Below are 23,007 nucleotides of genomic sequence, written 5' to 3' on the forward strand. Positions count from 1 at the left end.
GTTCTCCTGGGTTCCCTTTCCCTACTGTTCTCCACCCGGGTGTCCTTTCCCAATAAAATCTCTTGCTTTGTCAGCACATGTGTCTCCTCGGACAATTCATTTCCGAGTGTTGGACAAGAGCCCAGTTTCAGGCCCTGGAAGGGGGCCCCCTTCCGGCAACAGTATCATATCATCCAGAAATCCTAGTCCTAGGCATATATCCAAACAAAACTCTAATTATGAAAAGATACATACACTCCATTATTCATAGCAGCACAATTTACAATAGCCAAGACAAGGAAACAACCTAAATGTCCATTAACATATGAAGAGGTGAGATATATATATATATATATTTATACAAAAATATATATATATAAAACCTACAATGGAATACTACTTAACCATAAAAGCAATGAGCAATAACTGAAGTTTTTAAAGTCATTAGAGGGGTTCAACAGGAGATTCAACCAGGCAGAAGAAAGAAATAGAAAACCAAACAATGGGTCAATAGAGACATCCAGTCTGAAAATAGGAAAGAAAAATAATTTAAAAAATGAATAGAGCCTTAGAGGCCTGCAGGACACTATCAAATGTACTAACATGTGCATAAAGAGAGTCTCAGAAAGAGGGGTGAGGGATGGAGGGGTAGAAAGACTGTTTGAAGAAATGATGGCAGAAAATATCCCAAATTTTATTTTAAAAAATCAATCTGCACATCCAAGAAGCTCAATAAACTCCAAGTAGACAAATCTCAGAGAGATCCATCCTAAATGCATCATAATAAAATGGTCAAAAGACAAAGACAAAAAGGGAATCTTGAAAGCAGCAAGGGAGAAGAAGCAACTCATCACGTGAAACTTATCCTCATTAAAATTAACAGATGACTTATCCTCGGAAACTTCAGAGGCCAGAAGGCAATAAGATTCTATATTAAAATTGCTGAAAGAAAGAGAATGTCAACCAAAAATTCCATATACAGCAAGAATATCCTTCAAGAACAAAGGAGAACTTAAGTCATTCTCAAATAAACAAAAACTAAGATACTTCACTGCCAGCACATTGTCTTTCGAAAATGACTAAAAGGTGTCCTTGTGACAGAAATGAAAGAACACAGACAGTGACTTAAATCTACCTGAAAAAATAAAGAACACCGACAAAGGTAAATATAAGTCAGTATAAATGTAATTTTTATTTTAAACTCCTTTCTTCTCCTATCTGATTTAAAAGAAAACTGCATAAAGCGATAATTATAAGACTATGTTGATGGGCTAATACTGTATAAAGATGTATTTGTATGACAGTAATAGCACAGGTAAGTGGGTAGGGAGCAGAGCTATACTGTAACAAATTTTTTCTACACTATTGGTATTAAACTGGTATTAATCTGGGTGAGAATGTTTTAAGAAAAATGTCTCTTGGAAGGAATCCTCAACCACTAAGGAAATAACTAAAAGTATATAGCAGAAGACACAATAAGAGATTAAAAGGGCGTACTAGACAATATCCATTTAACAAAAAAGAGAGCAGTAAGGAGGAAGAGAGGAGAGAAAAAGGCATAAATCAAGACTTACAGAAGCACAAGTGGCCAAAGGACAAACAGATTAATCAAACTTAATCACATTTTACAACTTGTGTGTGTTAAAGGATACTATCAAAAAAGTGAAAAGAAAACCCACAGAATGGGAGAAAATATTTACAGATAATGCATCTTATGGGTCTACTATTTAAAATGTATTAAGGTCATTTACAACTAAAAAATTAAAAAGGCAAATATCCCAATTAAAAATACAGGTGAAGGGTTTGAGGGACTTCCCTGGTGGTCCAGTGGGTAGGACTAGGTATTCTCACTGCCAGGGGCTCAGGTTCCATCCCTGGTTGGGAAACTAAGATCTCACAAGCCACCTGGTACAGCCAAAAAACAAAGCAGTTGAACAGATATTTCTCCAAAGAATATATACAAATGGCCAATAAGCACATGAAAAGATGTGTATCACTAGTCATTAGGAAAATGTAAATCAAAACCACAATGAGATACTACTTCACACCCAGCTGAAATAGAAAAAAAAACAGACAACAGCACATGCTGGCGAGGACATGAAGAAATTAGAAGCTTCCTCCATTGCTAGAGGCAGTGTAACATGATGCAGTCACTTTGCAAAGCAGATTGGTAGCTCCTTGAAAAGTTAAACACAAGAGTTCCCATATGACTCACCAATTCCGCTTCTAGATATTTACCCAAGAGAATTGAGAACATATGTTCACACAAAAACTTACATTGGGTTGGCCAAAAAGTCCATTCAAGTTTTTCTGTTACATCTTACCAAAAACACAAACGAACTTTTTGGCCAACCCTATGTGAATTTTCATAGCAGCGTAATTTATAATAGCCAAAAAGCAGAAACAACTCAAATGTACACCAACCAAGGAAAGGATAAATAAAACATAGTTATTCACACGATGGACTATTGCTTGGCCAGGAAAAGGAATAAAGTGATAATCTACTCTAGAATGTCGATGAACCTTGAACACATTATGCTGAGTGAAAGAAACCAGCTGCAAAAGGCCACTTATCGCCTAATTCCACGTGTATGAAATGTCTCAAATAGGCAAATTCATAGAAACAGAAAGTAAATTGGTGGTTTCCTGGTGCCAGGGCCCAGAAGAGGAGAGCAGAGAATGAGTGCCAGTGGATATGGAGTTTCTTCGGGGGGTGGGGGGGAGGGTAAAAAAAATGTTCCATAATCAGATCATGGTCATGGTTGCTCAACACAGTGAATATACAATGAATTGTACATTTTTTAAAAGGTGAAATGTATGGTATCTGAATTATAATCTCAAAACTGTCTGTCATTTAAGAAAGTTGTAAATGAAAAGCAAATGGGTGAGAGGCACAGCAGTCTTCTCTAGCATGAAGGTCTTAACCACGTGGATTTTCAACACCGTGGACAGGCTTACATAATCCACCACTAGCTCCGCTTCCTGATCCTCTCCTCTCAGTTTCCTCACGACTTTTTGGATGAAGTCTTCAAATTTGGTGGCCAGATAAACATCCTCATTCTGTAACTGAAGCCCTCCACACTTCTGTCTTATCTCTTCAACCAGTCTGAAAAGAAGAACCAGCTCACGTTACTGACATTTTTCCAAAGAGTTTAGAGGACTGTATGATTACATTTAGGTTGCTTTGAGGTAGGACTTATGTCACATACTAATTTATAGTCCATGAGATCGTCTATATTAGTGACAGAAATTAATAAGATTGAGAGAAAAAAATGTTAAAGCTTTCTCCAAAGACAGTGGCAGTTTTTTTTAATACAAGAAACTGAAGCAAAGATATTTTCATTACTTTCAAGAGAAGAGTTGGACACAGCTCTTCACTGAGCGACTAAGCACAGCACACAAGCAGATAATAAAGGGCACATAAAATCAGTTTCTATCCTTTCAAAAGTACTCCAGGAATAAGAAATAAAGAAAATTTCTGAACTGTGATAATTATGAGAGACCAAAGTCACATCATAGACGATTTTCTCTGGATCTGGTGTAAGAATAAAACAAACATTTTTTTGTATTACATGGCTAAGTGAACGTTTTAGTTGCTCAGTTGTGTTCAACTCTTTGGGACCCCGTGGACTGTAGCCTGCCAGGCTCCTCCATCCATGGAATTCCCCAGGCAAGAATACTGGAGTGGGTAGCCATTCCCTTCTTCAGGGGATCTTCCCAACCCAGGGATCGACCCCTCATCTCCTACACTGCAGGCGGATTCTTTACCCTCTGAGCCACCAGGAAAGCCCACATGGCTACGGTGGGTACTAAACAGAACCTCCCCAGGTAGTGCAGTTAGTAAAGAATCTGCCTGCCAGTGCAGAAGATGCAGGAGACGTGGGCCTGTCCCTGGGTCAGGAAGATCCCCTGGAATACAAAACGGCAACCCACTCCAGTATTCTTGCCTGGAAAATTCTGTGGACAGAGGAGCCTGGTGGGCTACCATCTATGGGGCCACAAAGAGTTGGACACAACTGAGTGTATACACACACGTGTATATAAGATAGATAACTAATAAGAAGAACCTACTGTATAGCACAAGGAACTCTACCCAATGCTCCATAGTGACCTGTATGAGTATAAAATCTAAACAAGAGTGAATATATGTGTATGTGTGAAATGAACATATCTCCTGCCATTTTAATAAACAAAAAATGTCATAGCCATCAGCAATTTCTGGCCTGCAAATGTGAATAAGGGCTCCCCAAACTGAGATCCAGAGGATGCTACCAACCCCTGTGGTGATTGCTGAGGAGCTGGGGGAACGCAAGAAGCAAGGTGAACAGGGAAACAGGACTGTGCCTAGGTAGCTGAGGTGCATATGAAGGAATGAATGCAGTGAGCCCAGAGGCTTGCATCTCTCCATACTGCTGCTGCTAAGTCGCTTCAGTCGTGTCCGACTCTGTGTGACCCCATAGACGGCAGCCCACCAGGCTCCCCCATCCCTGGGATTCTCCAGGCAAGAGTACTGGAGTGGGGTGCCATTGCCTTCTCCAATCTCTCCATACACAGAATGCTAAATTCCTTAGCTCGGATACCTGAGTTTTGATGTTCAGGTGGCCTGCTCCCTTTGTGGCAAACTTGTATATAGCCAGACTTCCCCTCGTGCCTCCTTGGAGCAGTTTTCTCAGAGCTACTGAGATGCTGTCTCCTGGGCTCGGTGTCCTAAACATCCCCACCAAATAAAATAACTCTACTTTCAGGTTGCGACTTTATTTTTTAGTCAACAATGTGTAACTGATTCACTTTGCTATATAGCAGAAAATAGCACTGAAAGTTAACTATACTTCAATAAAAATTATTAAAAAAAATACAAGAATGAATACGTGAACAGAATATTCATCAAGAACACTTGCTTTGTCAACATGAAGACTTTTACCTTGTTTATTTAGTAAATAGCCATACAGTGGCCCTCAAAGGAAAAGCACCTCTACAAGATTCGCCACTATTAGGATCCTGGTCTGCTCTTCATGCCATTGAGTGGCTTTCTAGTCCTCTAGCCCTTTCTACCTATTGCAAACTTCTGCAGAGAAATTCTGACTATAGAGTGACTACTCTTACTCTTGCAGGAAGTCTGATAATCCTCATTCTAGATATACCATACTGGGTAACTTGGGGAGTTAGGAAAAAAGATTTGGGGTAAGCATAATCAATGTTAGGTATCCTTTTAGATGCAATTATATAGGAAAATTCCGATTAACATTCTCACTTCAGTTCAGTTCAGTTGCTCAGTCGTGTCCGACTCTTTGCGACCCCATGAATTGCAGCATGCCAGGCCTCCCTGTTCATCACCATCTCCTGGAGTTCACACAAACTCACGTCCATCGAGTCAATGATGCCATCCAGCCATCTCATCCTGGGTTGTCCCCTTCTCCTCCTGCCCCCAATTCCTCCCAGCATCAGAGTCTTTTCCAAGGAGTCAACTCTTCCAATGAGGTGGCCAAAGTACTGGAGTTTCAGCTTTAGCATCATTCCTTCCAAAGAAATCCCAGGGTTGAGCTCCTTCAGAATGGACTGGTTGGATCTGCTTGCAGTCCAAGGGACTCTCAAGAGTCTTCTCCAACACCACAGTTCAAAAGCATCAATTCTTTGGCACTCAGCCTTCTTCACAGTCCAACTCTCACATCCATACATGACCACAGGAAAAACCATTGCCTTGACTAGACGGACCTTAGTCGGCAAAGTAATGTCTCTGCTTTTGAATATACTATCTAGGTTGGTCATAACTTTTCTTCCAAGGAGTAAGCGTCTTTTAATTTCATGGCTGCAATCACCATCTGCAATGATTTTGGAGCCCAAAAAAATTAAAGTCTGACACTGTTTCCCCATCTATTTCCCATGAAGTGATGGGACTGGATGCCATGATCTTTGTTTTCTGAATGTTGAGCTTTAAGCCAACTTTTTTGCTCTCCTCTTTCACATTCATCAAGAGGCCTTTTAGCTCCTCTTCACCTTCTGCCATAAGGGTGGTGTCACCTGCATATCTGAGGTTATTGATATTTCTCCCAGCAATCTTGATTCCATCTTGTGTTTCTTCCAGTCCAGCGTTTCTCATGATGTACTCTGCATAGTCAAGTGGGCCTTAGAAAGCATCACTATGAACAAAGCTAGTGGAGGTGATGGAATTCCAGTTGAGCTGTTTCAAATCCTGAAAGATGATGCTGTGAAAGTGCTGCACTCAATATGCCAGCAAATTTGGAAAACTCAGCAGTGGCCACAGGACTGGAAAAGGTCACTTTTCATTCCAATTCCAAAGAAAGGCAATGCCAAAGAATGCTCAAACTACTGCACAATTGCACTCATCTCACATGCTAGTAAAGTAATGCTCAAAATTCTCCAAGCCAGGCTTCAGCAATACGGGAACCGAGAACTCCCTGATGTTCAAGCTGGTTTTAGAAAAGGCAGAAGAATCAGAGATAAAATTGCCAACATCCACTGGATCGTGGAAAAAGCAAGAGAATTCCAGAAAAACATCTATTTCTGCTTTATTGACTATGCCAAAGCCTTTGACTGTGTGGATCACAATAAACTGTGGAAAATTCTGAAAGAGATGGGAATACCAGACGACCTAACCTGCCTCTTGAGAAATCTGTATGCAGGTCAGGAAGCAACAGTTAGAACTGGACATGGAACAACAGACTGGTTCCCAATAGGAAAAGGAGTACGTCAAGGCTGCATACTGTAACATTCTCACTTAGAGCCTCCCAATTCGAATTGGAGGAGAATAGGCTAAGAAATATGAAGACATATTTTTAAGTGAAATAAACAATTAGTAGGGTGGTTTTCTAGGTGTATAGTCAATATGAAAACACTCCTAGTTAGCAACAAAGAAAAGAGAACAAATACATGTATTTGACCATGGAAACAAGCAAAGAAAGATGAAGGAAAGAGAAATATAATAGATGGGTATGATAGAGTGATGACATCTAGTACAAAGGATTTAGATTTGATTTTCAAGGTCAAAGTGAAAATCCCTGGTGCAGGGGTGTGAGTCACTGAGGTGGTGGTTTTACCTGGCAACATCCATTGATCTTGCTCCAGATTTAAAGAAGTCTGTTGAACCTTCAATAGCAGGGACATTGCTTAAAATTCCAGCCCAGATGACCTACATGACACGAGGGAAACTTTTATGAGGGAGCTGCCATGTAGAACACTGGCAGAGAGTAGCTAGCTTCTCACTAAACCTACTTCTTTACATGTCTCAGCATCTCTTTAATTAGAGAGGGCTATTTGACCAACTTCTAGCCAGTGAATATGAATATAAGTGACCTGTACTGTCAATCTTGCTTCCCTAGTGGCTCAGTGGTTAAAAAGATCCATCTGCCAATGCAAGAGATGTGGGTTCGATCTCTGGATTGGGAAGATCCCCTGGAGAAGGAAATGGCAACCCGCTCCAGCATTCCTGCCTGGGAAGTCCCATGGACAGAGGAGCCTGGGGGGCTACAGTCTATGGGGTTGCAAAAGAGTCAGACATGACTTAGCGACTAAACAACAATAACACTCTCAATCGTGGCCCATGAAAAACCTTTGTCACACGGTTTTCTGTGCTCTTTTGCTCTTCTTGGCTGTCTGGGATGGAGATAACACCCAGTGGGTCCTTAAAGATAGCAGAGCCTGGGTTCCTGCTTGACTCTACCCCTAGCCCTCATATTCCCACTTTACCCCCATGCAAACCTAGAACTGCCTTGGATTACTTATATGAATGAGAAATAAATGTGCATATAAATTTTGGCATTGATTTCCTTTTGCAGCTAATACAAAAAAAGAGGAAATAAAAGTTCCATCCCAACTCCTTTGAAGATTAATGGTATGAGTTACAAAAATGGTTACAAGAATTGTTGCAAGACAAGGAACATTAAAAACTTCACGTGTTCACCTTGATGGTCTCTGCCACCTTCACCTCTTCAGCTGTGAGTTCCACCACTGACATCTCACCCGATGAAAAGTACTGAGAGGCAGGAATCATTTTTCCATCTTCAAACTGCAGATTTCTCACCATCAGCTGTAAAATAACGACAAAACAAGTGAAAAAATTGAGAATTAGGACAATTCAAAAGTGAGATTAGTGTGAGAAAGCATCTTATGTGAGTATAAGGACCAGCTTATTTGGCAAATACGAAAATATGGATTGAAAGCACTACCTACTATGTGTAAAAGGGCTGAAATGGTATTTCAGTTATGGCAGCAGAGAGGATGATAAACACCCCTAAAATTGACACTTGGATACAGGTATTGGTTCTAAAGCTGACAACGACTACCACTGCTACTAATAGCACTATTCCTGCCTCTACTGCCATCTTCTGAACTCTTAGTCTGCAGCAGGCACAGTGCTAAGTACGTATATGCTGAGTATCTTATTCAGTCTCCTAAATCCTGATAGATGCAGGTGTCCTTATTATCCCCATTTTACTGATAAGCAAATGAAGGCTCAGTGAGGTTTAGTAATTTGCCCAGTGCCTCACAGCAAGTAACAGAGCTGAGGTTACAACCCAGGACAAGCTGGACTCTGAGGCCTACAATCTTTGTAACTGATGTATCCTGTGAGCCAGGAGAAGGTATCTGTGAGCTGCAAATTCCCTTTTGTTTTGCTCATTGGGCACCTGCCCAAGAGCCCACTGAGGGTCAGAGTTCATGCTCCCACGTGCAGGCAGTGCAGATGGGCATCTCCCTATTGGCAAAGGGAGGACCACCTGAGAAGGCTCACACCACCTGATCCTCCCAGACCAGATCACACTCTCTGTTCTGTAGACGGAGAAACGGAGCCTCAGAGGGGAGAGGCATCCTGCTCACAACCGAAAGCGACAGAGCAGGGATTCACACCCTGGCTCCTGACCAAACGCTAAGCTCTTTCTACTGTATCACAGAGCAGGCCGTGCAGGTCTGGTGGGTCCATCCCGAGATGCCTGGTTCTCAATCAAGGCACATAAAGCCAGCTCATCCCCAGAGAGAAATGAGCCACAGACATCTTAAACCTCCTATATCCCACTACACAGCCAGACTGTCCTGGGAGTCTGCCCTGCCAGACTCCCTCAAGAGCTTGGGTAATTGAAGGAAACCACCAAAGTGATTTTATAGGTAACCCTATTGAACACTCACTGCTTTTCCATCGTTACCAAAAAGAACAAGTCCATTTTTGGTAACAAGACCAGGCTTCTCAGCACCTTTAATTTCCAGTGGTTCTCCAGGAGGGATGGAGCTATTCAGCAATGATGAGCCGTAGAAAGTGACCACCTAGTAAAGAGACCAAACCCAAGTTGTGAAAGGAGGAAATGAAGGCTGTTTATAAGGGTCTATGAAAGCAGCATGCCCTACAAAAAAAAGCAGCTGACATTCTCATTTATGCCCAAATGAGAGACCTCCTACTGCCAGCATAAGAGACTATATCAAGCACCTATCGGAATGACACAAGGCAAGAGACAGTCTGTGAGGGTATGACTGAAGAGTTGAAAAACGCCCCACATCCAGGGGATGCAAGTATACATGTATCATTTATTTGCACTGACACAAAGGTGAATGACATGACAGCTCTCACAGACTTCGCAGCCTGAAGGCAGAGTTTTTGTGGGAAGTAGAGGTATTGATGTGGGCGCAGGGAGGCAGGTGCAGAGTAGTAAACAGACTATTGCATTGCAGTGGAATGTGTGATGGGAGGTACAGGAAGCGTTGTGGGTCAGCTCATGGAAACAAGACTGGATCCAGACTGTAACCAAGAGAACTGGATATTAATTGATTTGCTATTGTCATGATAGTCGTTACTTTAATTCTATGCTTGCATGTGTGCTCAGCCCCTCAGTTGTGTCTGCCTCTCTGTGACCTCATGGACTGTAGCCTGCCAGGCTCCTCTGTCCATGGGATTTCCCAGGCAAGAGTACAGGAGTGAGTTGCCATTTTCACCTCCAGGGCATCTTACCAACCCAAGGACTGAACCTGTGTCCCTTACATCTTCTGCATTGGTAGGCGGATTCTTTACCACTAAGCCACCTCTTATAATTCTGTGGTCATTAGCTACCATTTATTGACAACTCTATTATTTAATATTTATTGAATATTTATTCTATGTTGGGACTAAGTGCTTAGATGAATTAACATGTATTAACTCATTGCATCTTTACAACAACTCCAAACCAATGAAGGAGGCACTATTATTAGTCTCATTCTGCAATAAGGAAACCAAGGTACTCAATGGTTAAGTAACCTGCCCATGGTTATACAACAAATAGTGGCAATGCCAGAATTTTACTGGAAACATTCTGGCTTCAGATCCCATACTTTTGGTGTGTCTGTGAGTATAAATGCTTTAAAAAACAAGGCATTATCAGTTGTGATAAAATATATTCATATGCTATATGATGTCACTGTAGTCCAAGATGTATATCCAATATTCCCCATGTAATCAAGAGTACATTTGTATAAGGATGTCCATGATAAAATGTTTTATTGAAGTATAGTTGACGTACAATATTATATAAGCTACAGGTGTACAACAGTGATTTCACAATTTTTATACTTCATTTATAGTTATTATAAAATATTGGCTGTAATCTCTATGTTGTACAATATATACTTGTAGCTTAATTTACACATAATAATTTGTACCTCTCAATTCCCTATTCCTGTCTTGCTCCTCCCCGCTTCCCTCTCCCCACTGGTAACCACTAGTTTGTTCTCTATATTTGGAGTCTGTTTCTTTCTTGTTATATTCACTACTTTGTTGTATTTTTTAGATTCCATATATAAGTGATATCAGACGGCATTTGTCTTTCTCTGTCTGATTTATTTCACTTAGTGTAGTACCCTCCAATTCCATACTCTTATCCATGGCACTGGACTTCCACCTTTGGTTCTTCACTGATCCCATATAGTTTTATTGATATCTAATATGCACTGAGGACCCAGCTAAAGGACTGAGACTATCAAGACAACAGCATGATGCCCTTGCCCTTGAGGGGCTCCCAGTCTGTGGTGGGCAGAGGGATAGATACATAAAGAAATGCTTACAATAGACAATATGCTGAGTCAGAGCTAGGCAGGGCATTACTGGAAAGGAGAAAAGGGATGCCCAGTCCCCCCAGGCTGGGAGAATGAGGTCAGGAGACTTCCTAGAGGAGGCGAAGCTTGAGAAGCTGAGTTGAGCGGAGTTTCCCCAGGTATCAGGAGGCTTTTCCTGTCCCTGCCCTGCCCCTACCCCTGCCCACCGCCCCTGCAGCATCTCTTCCCTGCCCTCTCACTCTCACTCCTCACATCTGAGGCCCCAGCTTCTCTGAACTCTACTGCAAGTTCCTGTCCGGGTAACATGCTCTCCTACCTCTGGGTCTTTAACTCTGTGTCTCATTCTCTACTTGTTGACCTCTTCTTGAAGTGCAAGCCAAACAACTCTTCTAGGAAGGCTTTCCTAAGATACCTGAGGCTGGACCTCAGTTACAGCATTTGTCTTACTGCCTTGTGAGTGCTTATTCATTTCCCTGCTTTCTCCATAAAACTACAGTCTCCCTGAGAGCAGAGGCTGTGCCTAGTGTCTGCCTCACATCAAAGGCTCCATATGTGCGGAGTAAAAAATGCACCACATGACCATGTGCACCTAGGCTCTCTTAGCTGGCCACGTGTACCTAAACTCCTTTAGTTGGTCACGTGTACCTAGAACACAAACTCTCCTCACAAGCAAAGGAAGAACCAGGGGAAGCCTCAACTCATGAGTAATGCCTCTTACAAAGGTCACACGCCGAAAGAAAACATTGGGCCCTAGAACATACCTGTCCATTTATCTCTGCCCAAGCTCCAGGGACTTTATCATGACCTCGGATCCAGTTATGTAAAGCTTCAGCAGACTGATTCCAAGAGATCTAGAAATGCGCAAAGCACAGGTTGAACTTCTCAAGTCTCAAAGGCAATAGAGACATGTCTCTCCATCAGTGGCAGACATGGGTAGGGATGGGGCAGGTGGCTTGGAGGTCTTCCTTTCATTGAGGAAATGGTACACTGAGAACTGCTCAAAGGTGGGGGACAGTGAATTCTGAGAAGCATAACTGAGTTGATATAAATACCTCAGCATTTTCCTTTTTCTGAATACCTTCATACGTTGCTTCTTCTTCTGACTGGGGAATGCGAGGAGCTTTACCATCAGCTATAAGTTGGACAGCTTCCACCTAAAGCCAAACATGTTACCGGTGTTTAACTGAAGTTTCTGTTTAACAGAATTACTATATATAAATCTGTCCAGAGAGTCAGACTTTGATAAAATTTCTTTGAATCCATAATTGTACCAGGCAGTGTGTTAGGTGGGGCTTCCCAGGTGAGAGAGTCAATTCCTAGGCAGGTTGATAAGAAGTCCGGGGGTCCCCAAGGAGAGAGGGGTCAGGGGTTCTCAAGGAGGAGCTAGGGGTCTGGAATTGTTAGCCCCCACCTGTAAGAGAGAAAGAAGCAACCAGCGCCGTCTCTCTACCGGGGGCGTCCCTCACTGATCTACATGGGGGTGTAGACAAACCTTACACCAAAGCCTCCCTTCCTTGGTCGGACTTAGTCTGTCCCTTACCGATGCAGCCACTGTACTCTTCCCTCCCGGTTCCACCACCGAGGCAGGGCAGAGAGGCACCAGGGGTAGACCTGATGGCATCCCAGACTGATGTCCAGCTCCTCACCATTAAAACCTTGCTTGCCTCTGATGCCACCTGAGGTGCAATCAGTAACCTTCCGGAATGCCTCCCAAGCTAAGACTGCTGGGGGAAACATTTGTCACCCAAGTGCCTGTGCACGACCCTGAGTATATTCCTGACCACAATAAGACCAGTATGAACATAAAGCTGAGATGTTCCTTTCAAGCATCACCACACCAGTATAAGCAATAGCAAAAGAGATGGTGAAGGACTGGCCAGTGAGGAAAAATTGATTTTTGTCCTCGAGTTATTAGGGCTAGTCCTTCCATTTCATTCCCACAGACTCCACAGAAAGAATATCTAAGGAGTTGGGACAAAAGCCACTGGAAAGCCTCCTCTGGTCCACTAAGAGCTAGCATTGCTAAGGAAGAAACCCATTGCACTTCCAATCTGAGTAACCTTTAACCTCAGAGATGCTCTTGGGGCTAGAGCTCCACCTAGCTTCTGAACTTTCGACTCCTAGCAAGGCTAGGCGCTTCCTGACTACCAATCCAAGTTGGGGTCCTAAGTAACAGTACACAGTAACAACATAGATCACAAGTCCCTTGGAAGTCTATGATCCGACAGATAGGTTAGTAGTTCTAATTCCCAAGGAGTTATGAAATGGTCAAAGAAACTGGAAAGTTTGACCGAGAAAGGAGAGTTCGGTCCACACGCTTTGCCCATTTCTGGTCGGTCCCCAAAGGAGACATTGGGTGCCTCTTGGCATTGGCAGGTCGGTATAAACCCCTGACAGGTTTCTGCCATAAGCCATATGAGGTCACTGCAGAACCGCAGAACAAGGCTCCTCCTCACTTGCTTTGCTCAAGGCATGTCATTCATTCACACAAGCATACTGTAGAGTTAGTAAAGTACAGCAGAAAACGGGTTCGCTAGGAGAGCAAAGAACTAGAGCTCCAAGCATCCTTACCTTGTCCTGAAGAATCCCGGACGAGCCCCAAAGATGAAAGGTTGTTACTGAACCATGAAAGATGCTGGGATTCTTGGCCTCCGAAGGAGAAGAATTCAATCCGGGGCCAGAGACGAGGCTTGATCACTCAGAGCTTTTGTGTAATAAAGTTTTATTAAAGTATAAAAGAGATAGAGAAAGCTTCTGACAAAGACATCAGAAGGTGGCAGAAAGAGTGCCCCCTCGCTAGTGTTAGCAATGGAGTTATATACTTTTTAATTAGTTATTACAGTGAATCAAAAGAATGTCTGGAGGTTGTAAAGACCTTACTAGACCCACTCCCATAATTTACATTTTAAGATAACAGGATTAGCCAGAAGGTTTTTTCCAGAAACTATCCTTAAGCAGGATACATTACTGTTATATAATCCTAAGGAATGTAGAGGAAGAAAAGTCTGTCCTTTCCTCCTCCTTGAGAATTCCAGACCCCTCTCTTGTTTGTCCTTTCCTCCTCCTTGAGAATTCCAGACCCCTCTCTCCTTGGGGACCCCCAGACTTCTTATCAACCTGCCTAGGAATTGACTCTCTCAAAGGTGGCGCTAGTGGTAAAGAATCTGCCTGCTTGCCAATGCAAGAGGCATAAGAGACTCAGGTTCAGTCTCCAGGTAGGGAAGATCTCCTGGAATAGGAAATGGCAACCCACTCCAGTATATTTGCCTGGCAAATCTCATGGACAGAGGAGTCTGGTGGGCTGCAGTCCAAAGGGCTGCAAAGAATTGTACACAACTGAAGCAACTTTACACACACACACATATGGGTTAGCTTCTTTATGTAAAATACCCCTTGGTGGTTCAGAGAGTAAAGAATCTGCCTGCAATGCAGGAGACCTGGGTTCAATCCTAGAAGAAGGAAATGGAAATCCACTCCAGTATTCTTGCCTGGAGAATGCCATGGACAGAAGAGCCTGGTCAGCTACAATCCATGGGGTCACAAAGAGTCAGACATGACTGAGTGACTAACTAACATCACACAAGTCCTACAAGGTGGATATTATCAGTCTTGTTTTACATATGAGGTTGCAAAAAGCCTCAAGCAATTAGCTTGAGAAAAAGCAAGTAGCTCAAGATCACAGAGGAGAAGGCACTGGCGACCCACTCCAGTACTCTTGCCTGGAAAATCCCACGGATGGAGGAGCCTGGTAGGCTGCAGTTCATGTGGTCGCTAAGAATCAGACACAACTGAGCAACTTCACTTTCACTTTTCACTTTCATGCACTGGAGAAGGAAATGGCAGCCCACTCCAGTGTTCTTGCCTGAAGGATCCCAGGGACGGGGGAGTCTGTGGGGCTGCCATCTATGGGGTTGCACAGAGTCAGCCACGACTGAAGTGACTTAGCAACAGCAGCAGCAAGAGAGACAGCTGGTAGGTGTGAGAGAAGGGTCTGTCTCTAGATCTATCTACTGCCCATATCCAGCCCGCACTTTTAAACATGACTCCTTTATTTAAACACATTTCAATCTTGCTTTTTCAATGGAAATATTAGGAAGATAATTGTAAAATAAGTCATTGAGGGTTACTTCTGCTCATCATGATGATTCTAGAAAATAATACATAGTTATGTTTAAGGAATTCACCTGGATTTATAGTTTAGGACACCTGGAATAAAAAAAAAATTAAAGTCTGTCCATGAGTTTGATTGCCTTTGGGATGTGTCCTGTGTCCCCTTCTGTGCACCATTTATTTTTACCTTGAGTTGAGAGCCTGTGTCCTTCACTGGGAGACTTATGTGAGCTCATGTTCTCAGTTTTCTCTCTAAGTACTCACAGCTAAGTACTCCAACCTCCTCAAGAGCATGTGGAGGGAGCCACGTGGGACAGGTTCAAGCTAAGCTCATTCATTCCACCTATTTCTGGCCATAATCCAGGTTTGCACAAATGCTACTGGCCACACAGACTTCTACTTTGATTATAATAATCATTTTGAGCACCTACTGCGTGCCAGATGCTTTACACAAATGTCATTTAATTTTCACAACAACAACCTTGTAAGTCAGGCAGTAGTGTCCACATTTTATAGATGAGGAAACCAAGGCTAAAGGGGCTAAATGACTTGCCTACTGTACAACAAACAAATGGTAGAGCAAGAACTACTCTCTTAATCATTGCGTCAGTCACTCAGTCGTGTCCAACTCTTTGTGACCCCATGCTTTGTAGCCACCCAGGCTCCTCTGTCCGTGGGATTCTCCAGGCAAGAATATTGGAGTGGGTTGCCATTTCCTTCTCCAGGGGATCTTCCCAACCCAGGGATCAAACCCAAGTCTCCTGCATTTCAGGCAGATGCTTTAGCATCTGAGCTACTAGGAAAGCACCCCCTTAATCATTAAATGTTGACAAGCAAAATACTGCTCTCCTCTCTCCTAAATCAATGGCTGCTGTTTTATACCATCTTATTGTCCACCTCTATGCTGTACTTCTACCATATCAAACACTAGAAAACATTAAATGATACTGAAATTATCTTTCAATGTTTTTACAGGTTAATATATCACTTCTTTGTGATGTACATGTTTTGAGTTTTTAATTCAGAGCATACCTGAACAAATAAAGCAGTGTCAAATTTTGCCCTATTACATAGACTGATTTTAAATGTTTTTGAAGGAAGTCAAAATTACATAGCAAAATTTCTTCAGATTCTGCTACTTCTTTACAATTAGTCATTATAAACAGGATGGAGATCCAAATAAGTGGTAAAAGAAATGAAATTTGATGACTACTTTATCCAGTTGATCACTGTCCTCAGAAGAATAAGTCAGCTTCACAGAATAAGAAATTCTGAAGTTCTGATTTCCTCCCTCAATATACCATCCTATTAGTAAATATAATAAAATCTAATTTTGTTTTTCATACTTATTTTTAGTAAAAATTCATAGGAGCAAATCCTCAATAAAAGAGAAACATTGCCAAAACTTTAAAGGTTTACTAGATTCTCTGTGATGGCATAATTGTACTGACCATGGCCTTGATTCCTTCTGGAAAAAGAAATCGGTTATAAAGAGCATCTACGGTATCATTGGGCTCCACATCACACGACCTCTGGAGAAGGATGGGTCCTGTGTCTAAACCATCATCAGCCCAGAAAACAGAAAACCCAGCTTTCTTATCTCCCATGATTAGAGTCCTGTGAAAAGAAGAGTTGCAATGTAACACATTGGTTAACTGTATCATAAGGTGAATTAGTAACATGAAAGTACAATGTGGTTACAGTGGAAAATAGACAGTGAATGAAGCTTCTGTGAAAATTACAGCAGGGCCGGGCGATATCAGCATTCATAAAAAGGAGAACTTAATGGCGCTGTGATTTTATACATCCCCATCTCTGTAATCTTTCTTATTAACACATAGTAATGAAAAGGCATCAGAGACCATCAGTACTACGTCTCACTGACTCCCAGGTGTTGGCTTTCTATTGCAACATCAAGTAATTTTGCCCACCAGGGTCCAGTTCCCACATTGCACCTGACCCTGTATTAGGCAGAATAAGATCATGGAAGATAAAACAGAGGATAGTCAGTGCAGTGTTGAAAGGAGAACTGATGTTTAACTTAGGTTGTATAATTCAGGTATAGGCATCACTTAGAGCTGGAATTAGATTGTCTATAAACAAATAATAGTAAAAGAGGGTGGATTAATTCAACTAATTGTATTATGTGTTCTATAAATTTAGCCTAAGAGGAAATACTGACCCTACAGACCTTATGGCTTCCCAGGTGGCGCTAGTGGTAGAGAACCTGCCTGCCAGTGCAGGAGACATGAGAGACTCAGGCTCAATCCCTGGGTCTGGAAGATTCCCTGGAGAGAGTCATGGCAACCCACTCTAGTATTCTTGCCTGGAGAATCCCATGGACAGAGGAGCCTGGAGGGCTACAGTCCATAGAGTCACAAAGAATCAGACACGACTGAAGCAACTTAGCACACACACAGGCCTTATAATATATACAATAAACCAGATAGATGGGAATGCATATATAAAAGCATATCAGAAAGCAGGCTAATATAGACAGAGTATGAAGTGATAGGTCAGCCATACTCTTCACTGAAATCATTGTTACCTCTCTGAGCTACTAGCCAAGAAGACCAACTCAGTCAACTGACCAATCAATCAACTACTCATTTCAGAAATCTTGACGAACTAATTGGCACTGTCTTATCAAGAGCCTTAAAAATATTCATATACTTTGAGTCAATGATTCTACACATGGAAGCAATGTGAAATGAGAAAAAAAAAAAAAGTACGTTTGAATACAAAGATATTCACTATAGTACTATTTACAAGAGCCAAAAAGAAATCAATTCATGTAATCAGTCTTGAAACATTGGGTTGGGCAAAAAGTTCATATGGGTTTTTCCACAGTATGCTATAGAAACATCTGAATGACATTTTTGGCCAGCCCAATATAATTAAATATTTTTCACCACATTTAAACCAAGGGTAGATTTTCTGCCTATATGATAACTTGACCCTGAGAGAGAGCTGGGGGTTATGCAGGTAAAGGAGAGATGGTAGGGATGATGAGAAAGGCCCACCTTGACCCACAGGATAGTGTACCTATGATACTGGGCAGTAGCAGGCAGTGTTCTTGAACCTGGGCCTTATGGCAGTAAAAACGTTAGACCATAGTCCTTTCTCCCCTCAAGAGACTTAACCTTGAATGGGGGAAGCCAGACCATGAGAAAGATAATTTCAGGTAATTCAGCATTTCTTGAAATGTACCTGAGATACTCTGCAAAAAAAGCTCTATGGCCAAATAAATTGAGGAACACTTTGTACTCACATTCTCCCTTGGAGATTAGCATGCTCACATGAAAGCACATATTAAATTCTCTAGGTTCTGAGAAACAGAAATCCAGCATAAACCAGACTCGTCTGAACACAGGACCTTTGCTTGCTCAATACCTAGTTACATCCAGTGGAGCCAATAGGTCATAGAAGATTCTTGGGAATGCTGTTCTGGGTTATGCAGTACCTCAAGATCTCAGGGAGTTCATGCAATCAGGACCTCACAATTGTTCAAGCATACCTAGTTCCTTGATCACCTAGGTTAAAAACAGAAAGATTACAGGCAATAGAAATGGGCCCATCTTGGTTATTTAAAGAAAAATCTCACCAGTTGATAGCAGAAGCTCCTCTGTGCCTGGGAAGGATAGACGGGTGATAAACGATGGAACCATGCTTTGGGCCGTCAATTACATCCATGGGGATGAATTGTGTGCAGAAGGGAAGTACGTTGAGCTCAGCACCCACGGATCTGTAGGCCTCCGCCACCTCCTTTATGGTCTTGCCCTTGACTCTCCATCTAGGGAACTTGAACACAGGGGTCCCATTTTTCTCTGCAGCCAATGCTAAGCATGAAAGAGAAGATTATTTTCATCAAAAAAGTTTGGGCCATAATTTTGTATTACTATGAGTTCGCACATTGTAATTTCATGAAACATCTACAAATAAAACATGATGAAGAACAATTTAGATTCTGACCATCTTATGGCCAAAGGTAGCTGCTTTAAGCCCCACTGTATAAGTTCAAGGTGTACAGCATAATGATTTGACCGACATACATCATGAAAATGATTATCACAGTAAGCTTAGTAAACATTCTTCATCTTATATACATACAAAATAAAGGAAGTAGAAAAAATTTTTTATTATGATGATAATGCTTTGGATTTACCCTCTTAACAACTTTCATATGTAACATACAGCAGTGTTCATTATATTTATCAGGTTGTACATTATATCCCTGCTGCTGCTGTGTTGCTTCAGTCGTGTCCGACTCTGTGAGACCCCGTGGGCTGCAGTTTACCAGGCTCCTCCGCTCATGGGATTTTCCAGGCAAGAGTACTGGAGTGGGTTGCCATTGCCTTCTCCGACATTATATCCCTACTCCTTACTCATAATTGGGAGTTTGTACCTTCTGACTGCCTTTATCCAATTCTCCCAGTAACAGAAACTAGAATAAACACCAGAGCTGCTTCTTTCAAGAAAAAAAAAAATTCAGAGTTATCATAGATATTATTTCCCAACCAATATATTGCATCATACCAGTGATTTATAAAGATTCAAGTCACAAGCCAAGGTTTCTAGATACTAGTCCTTATTCTCTACCTGTAGACTGTTTCTATTGGGTTGACCAAAAAGCTCATTCGGGTTTTCTGTACCATCTTACCAAAAAAATGAACCTAATATCTGTTTCTTGCCCTTTCGTTCAACATAACTAAAGTGAGCAAATCAGAATCACACTGTAGGTTTGCTTTGGGGATGGCTATTTTCTTTACCTACTGTTAAGAGTCAAGCAGCCATCGTTATAATTTGTTCTGAGACAAACGTCTTCTTTATAAGCCCACATGAATTGCTATTATTGGATGTGGGCTTCCTTGCATTTGTGTTGGCACCTCTGCATCACACATTATTCTACATGTCTTATAGAACCTTTGGAAAGTCACAAGCATAGCTCAGGAAAAACATACGCTTGGAAATTCCTCTGATGGACCTGATGATCACCACATTGTTAAGTGGAGAAACTCAGTACAACAGGGGCCTGCATCTTTGTCTTGAGGCCCACAAGAGAAGGGACAATGTGTGAGTCTGTACCCACCATACAAATTGACTCGGCCCGAGAAGGCCTAGTGCAGAATCCATGATCCAGTTGCTCCAAGATACACTCACCAAGTGGGTCAGCTTTTCCATCTTTGTCTGGAACTGTGAACACTCCCACAACTCGGTGGCCTTCTTTGCAGAGATGACTATAGACCTCCTGTCCAAAGAGGCTCTGACCAATAAGTGCCACTTTCAGCTTGTTTTTGAAACAAATCTGTGAAACAATTCAATAGTGACAGATATTAGTATGGATGGGTTTCCCTGGCGGCTCCATAGTAAAGAATCTGCCTGCAGTGCAGGAGACACAGGTCTGATCCCTGGGTGGAGAAGATCCCCTGGAGAAGGAAATGGCAACCTACTCCAGTATTCTTGCTTGGGAAATCCCATGGACAGAGAAGCCTGGCAGGTTACAGTCCATGGGGTCACAAAAAAGTCAGATATGCATTAGCGACTAAACAACAACATTAGTATAGATAGAAGATACATGGATAATAAATAATCTTTTCTCAGTAATACCAGATGCTAAGGGCTACACAAGGCTTAAAGGTTTACAAAGTAAAATATTTATTGACATACACTGAACTCAGACTACATGCTACATACTGCAATTTCACACCTAAGTATTCCTCATTTTCCCTTTGCTTTTGCTCACGTGATTATTCACTATAATCATTGAGATTGCATATATTTTTACAAGGTATTTCAACTCCTTGATAAAATGAAACCAGATGTTAACAAATAAGCCCAAGTTTCATAGTTAAAAAAAGTGTAGTTCTCAGCAAGATCTACCTCAATAAAACAATGTTTTTATGCCCCACAATTTAGAAATAAGGGCTGAATCATCTCTCACCTCCAAAAAATAAAGCCAAGAATTAACATCTAGTAAAATATAGGGGTCAAAACCTAGTGCCACCCATCCCTTATTAGTTGTGTGACCTCAAGCAAGTAACTAACTTTTATTTGCCTTTTTTTCTCATCTATAAAATGCAAATAACACCAACTTACACAATTCTGATTGAAGTAGATGACAATATGTATTAGGCTTAAAGCAGTGTCTGACACACAGCACTGTTTAAGTAAAAGCTTTAATAATGTTTTAAAGGTTTTGCCACATAGTAGACAATTCTATATTTTTTCACATTGTCCAGAATTCCAAAATTCTTGGTAAGTAATCTAAACTCATTTGGTCTCAAGATCTGGATTGATCTAATAAAATGTTTTTTATAGTCTTTGAAGATGTCTTATAAATTAACACAAAGTCATTTGGCTTCAAACTTGACTGAACTGACAATACTGTTTATAGTCTTTAGTATGTTTTGCTGCAGAGAAAATCAATCAGTGTGCTTAGTTACAGATACTACCCCAGACCCTGCTATAAAGTGCATGTAAGTTTCCATGTACCATACTAACTCTATTAAATGTGAATAACTCTGAACCCCAAACACATTTGGCCCCACAGGTTTCAGAGAAGAAATTGAGGTCTGCCCATTATTTCATTCATTTAATCTTCACAACTATCCTGTTTTCTTATCCCTCATTTTGTATCATTTTATGAATGAAGAAATCAAGCCTTAGAAAAATCTAGTTTATCACCAAGGTCATACTGGCAAAACAAGGCAAAGGTGGGACTTGAATCCAGGGCTGTCAGATTCCAAGGCCCACGTATGTATTTAAACATAAAATGAGCCAGCACTGCCCATCTCTTCCAACTTCTGTTTTTTTTTCAAATTAAAAAAAGAAATTGGAGTATAATTGCTTTACAGTGTTGTGTTAGTCTACCTTCTTTTTAGAAAACTGCACTAATGCACAAAAATACACTGATTGTCAATAAATATAAACATCATATAGATAAGAATGGCACTAAAGGAGTTAAAGTTTTTAAGGACTGTCTTTAAGCAATTATACCTTTTGTAAATTCTCCCAAGAGGAAGTCTTTTCACAAAGCTTAAGGTAATGTGTTGACGTGACGATTGTTAAGATGGTGAAGAGAGTCACCAGGAGAAGCGGGCTGGATGCAGGATTGTGCATATAGGGATGGTAATCAGAGAGTCATGACCTCCTATGTGAGTCCCATTTTGGCAAAGAACCAACCCCAGCTCCCCAGAGTTCTTTCCATCTTTCATTCCACCATGTTAGAATTCAGCTCCACAGGATTTGGACATAGAACATTTTTCCTTCAGTTTGAATGGGATTCATTAACGTTCCAGAAAGTCATTCTAAATTAGCAAAGCCTCACTGTTAAAATCTGACTATAAGAAACTTAATTTCCCACTTTATTTATATATTGGTTTAATTTTTTTAATTAAAATTTTTTTTAACTTTTTATTTTATATCGGAATATAGCCAATTAACAGAGTTGTGATAGTTTCAGGTGGACAGAAAAGGGACTCAGCCATACATATACATCTATCCATTCTCCCCCAAACTCCCCTCCCATCCAGGTTGTCACACTGAGCGGAGTTCCCTGTGCTACACAGTAGGATTTCGTTGGTTATTCGTTTAACATATAGCAGTATGTATATGTAGATCCCAAACTCCTTAACTAGCCTGTCTTCTCCTCATTCTTCCCTCCTGGCAACCATAAGTTCATTGTCTGTTTCTGTTTCATAAATACATTAATTTGTATCATTTCTTTTTAGATTCTGTAGAAATATCACATGACATCCCTTATATGGGGAATTCACTTTGCTAAGGGCATAAATGGCATCCCTTTTTAGGCATGAACTTAAACGCATGCAAGTTCACACCTTCCCTGTGAGCTCATAATTAATCAATTAGGGTTTGGGTTTAAAAATT

The 23,007-nt window shown here is 41.3% G+C and overlaps 1 protein-coding gene across 1 annotated transcript in view; it reads right to left on the reverse strand.

The window, feature by feature from the left end:
* ALDH1L2 (aldehyde dehydrogenase 1 family member L2) overlaps window positions 1-23,007 on the reverse strand; it is a 60,392-nt gene that overhangs the window by 28,140 nt on the left and 9,245 nt on the right. The window contains exons 2-10 of the mRNA XM_068971481.1: window positions 20,281-20,425; window positions 18,725-18,959; window positions 16,572-16,737; window positions 12,063-12,164; window positions 11,772-11,861; window positions 9,118-9,252; window positions 7,898-8,023; window positions 7,035-7,126; window positions 2,938-3,085 (exon numbers count right to left, since the gene is read on the reverse strand). Coding sequence (XP_068827582.1) covers window positions 2,938-3,085; window positions 7,035-7,126; window positions 7,898-8,023; window positions 9,118-9,252; window positions 11,772-11,861; window positions 12,063-12,164; window positions 16,572-16,737; window positions 18,725-18,959; window positions 20,281-20,425 — 1,239 coding nt within the window. The remainder of the gene's footprint in view (window positions 1-2,937; window positions 3,086-7,034; window positions 7,127-7,897; window positions 8,024-9,117; window positions 9,253-11,771; window positions 11,862-12,062; window positions 12,165-16,571; window positions 16,738-18,724; window positions 18,960-20,280; window positions 20,426-23,007) is intronic.

Source organism: Capricornis sumatraensis, chromosome 4, assembly GCF_032405125.1.
Source record: "Capricornis sumatraensis isolate serow.1 chromosome 4, serow.2, whole genome shotgun sequence".
NCBI lineage: Eukaryota > Metazoa > Chordata > Mammalia > Artiodactyla > Bovidae > Capricornis > Capricornis sumatraensis.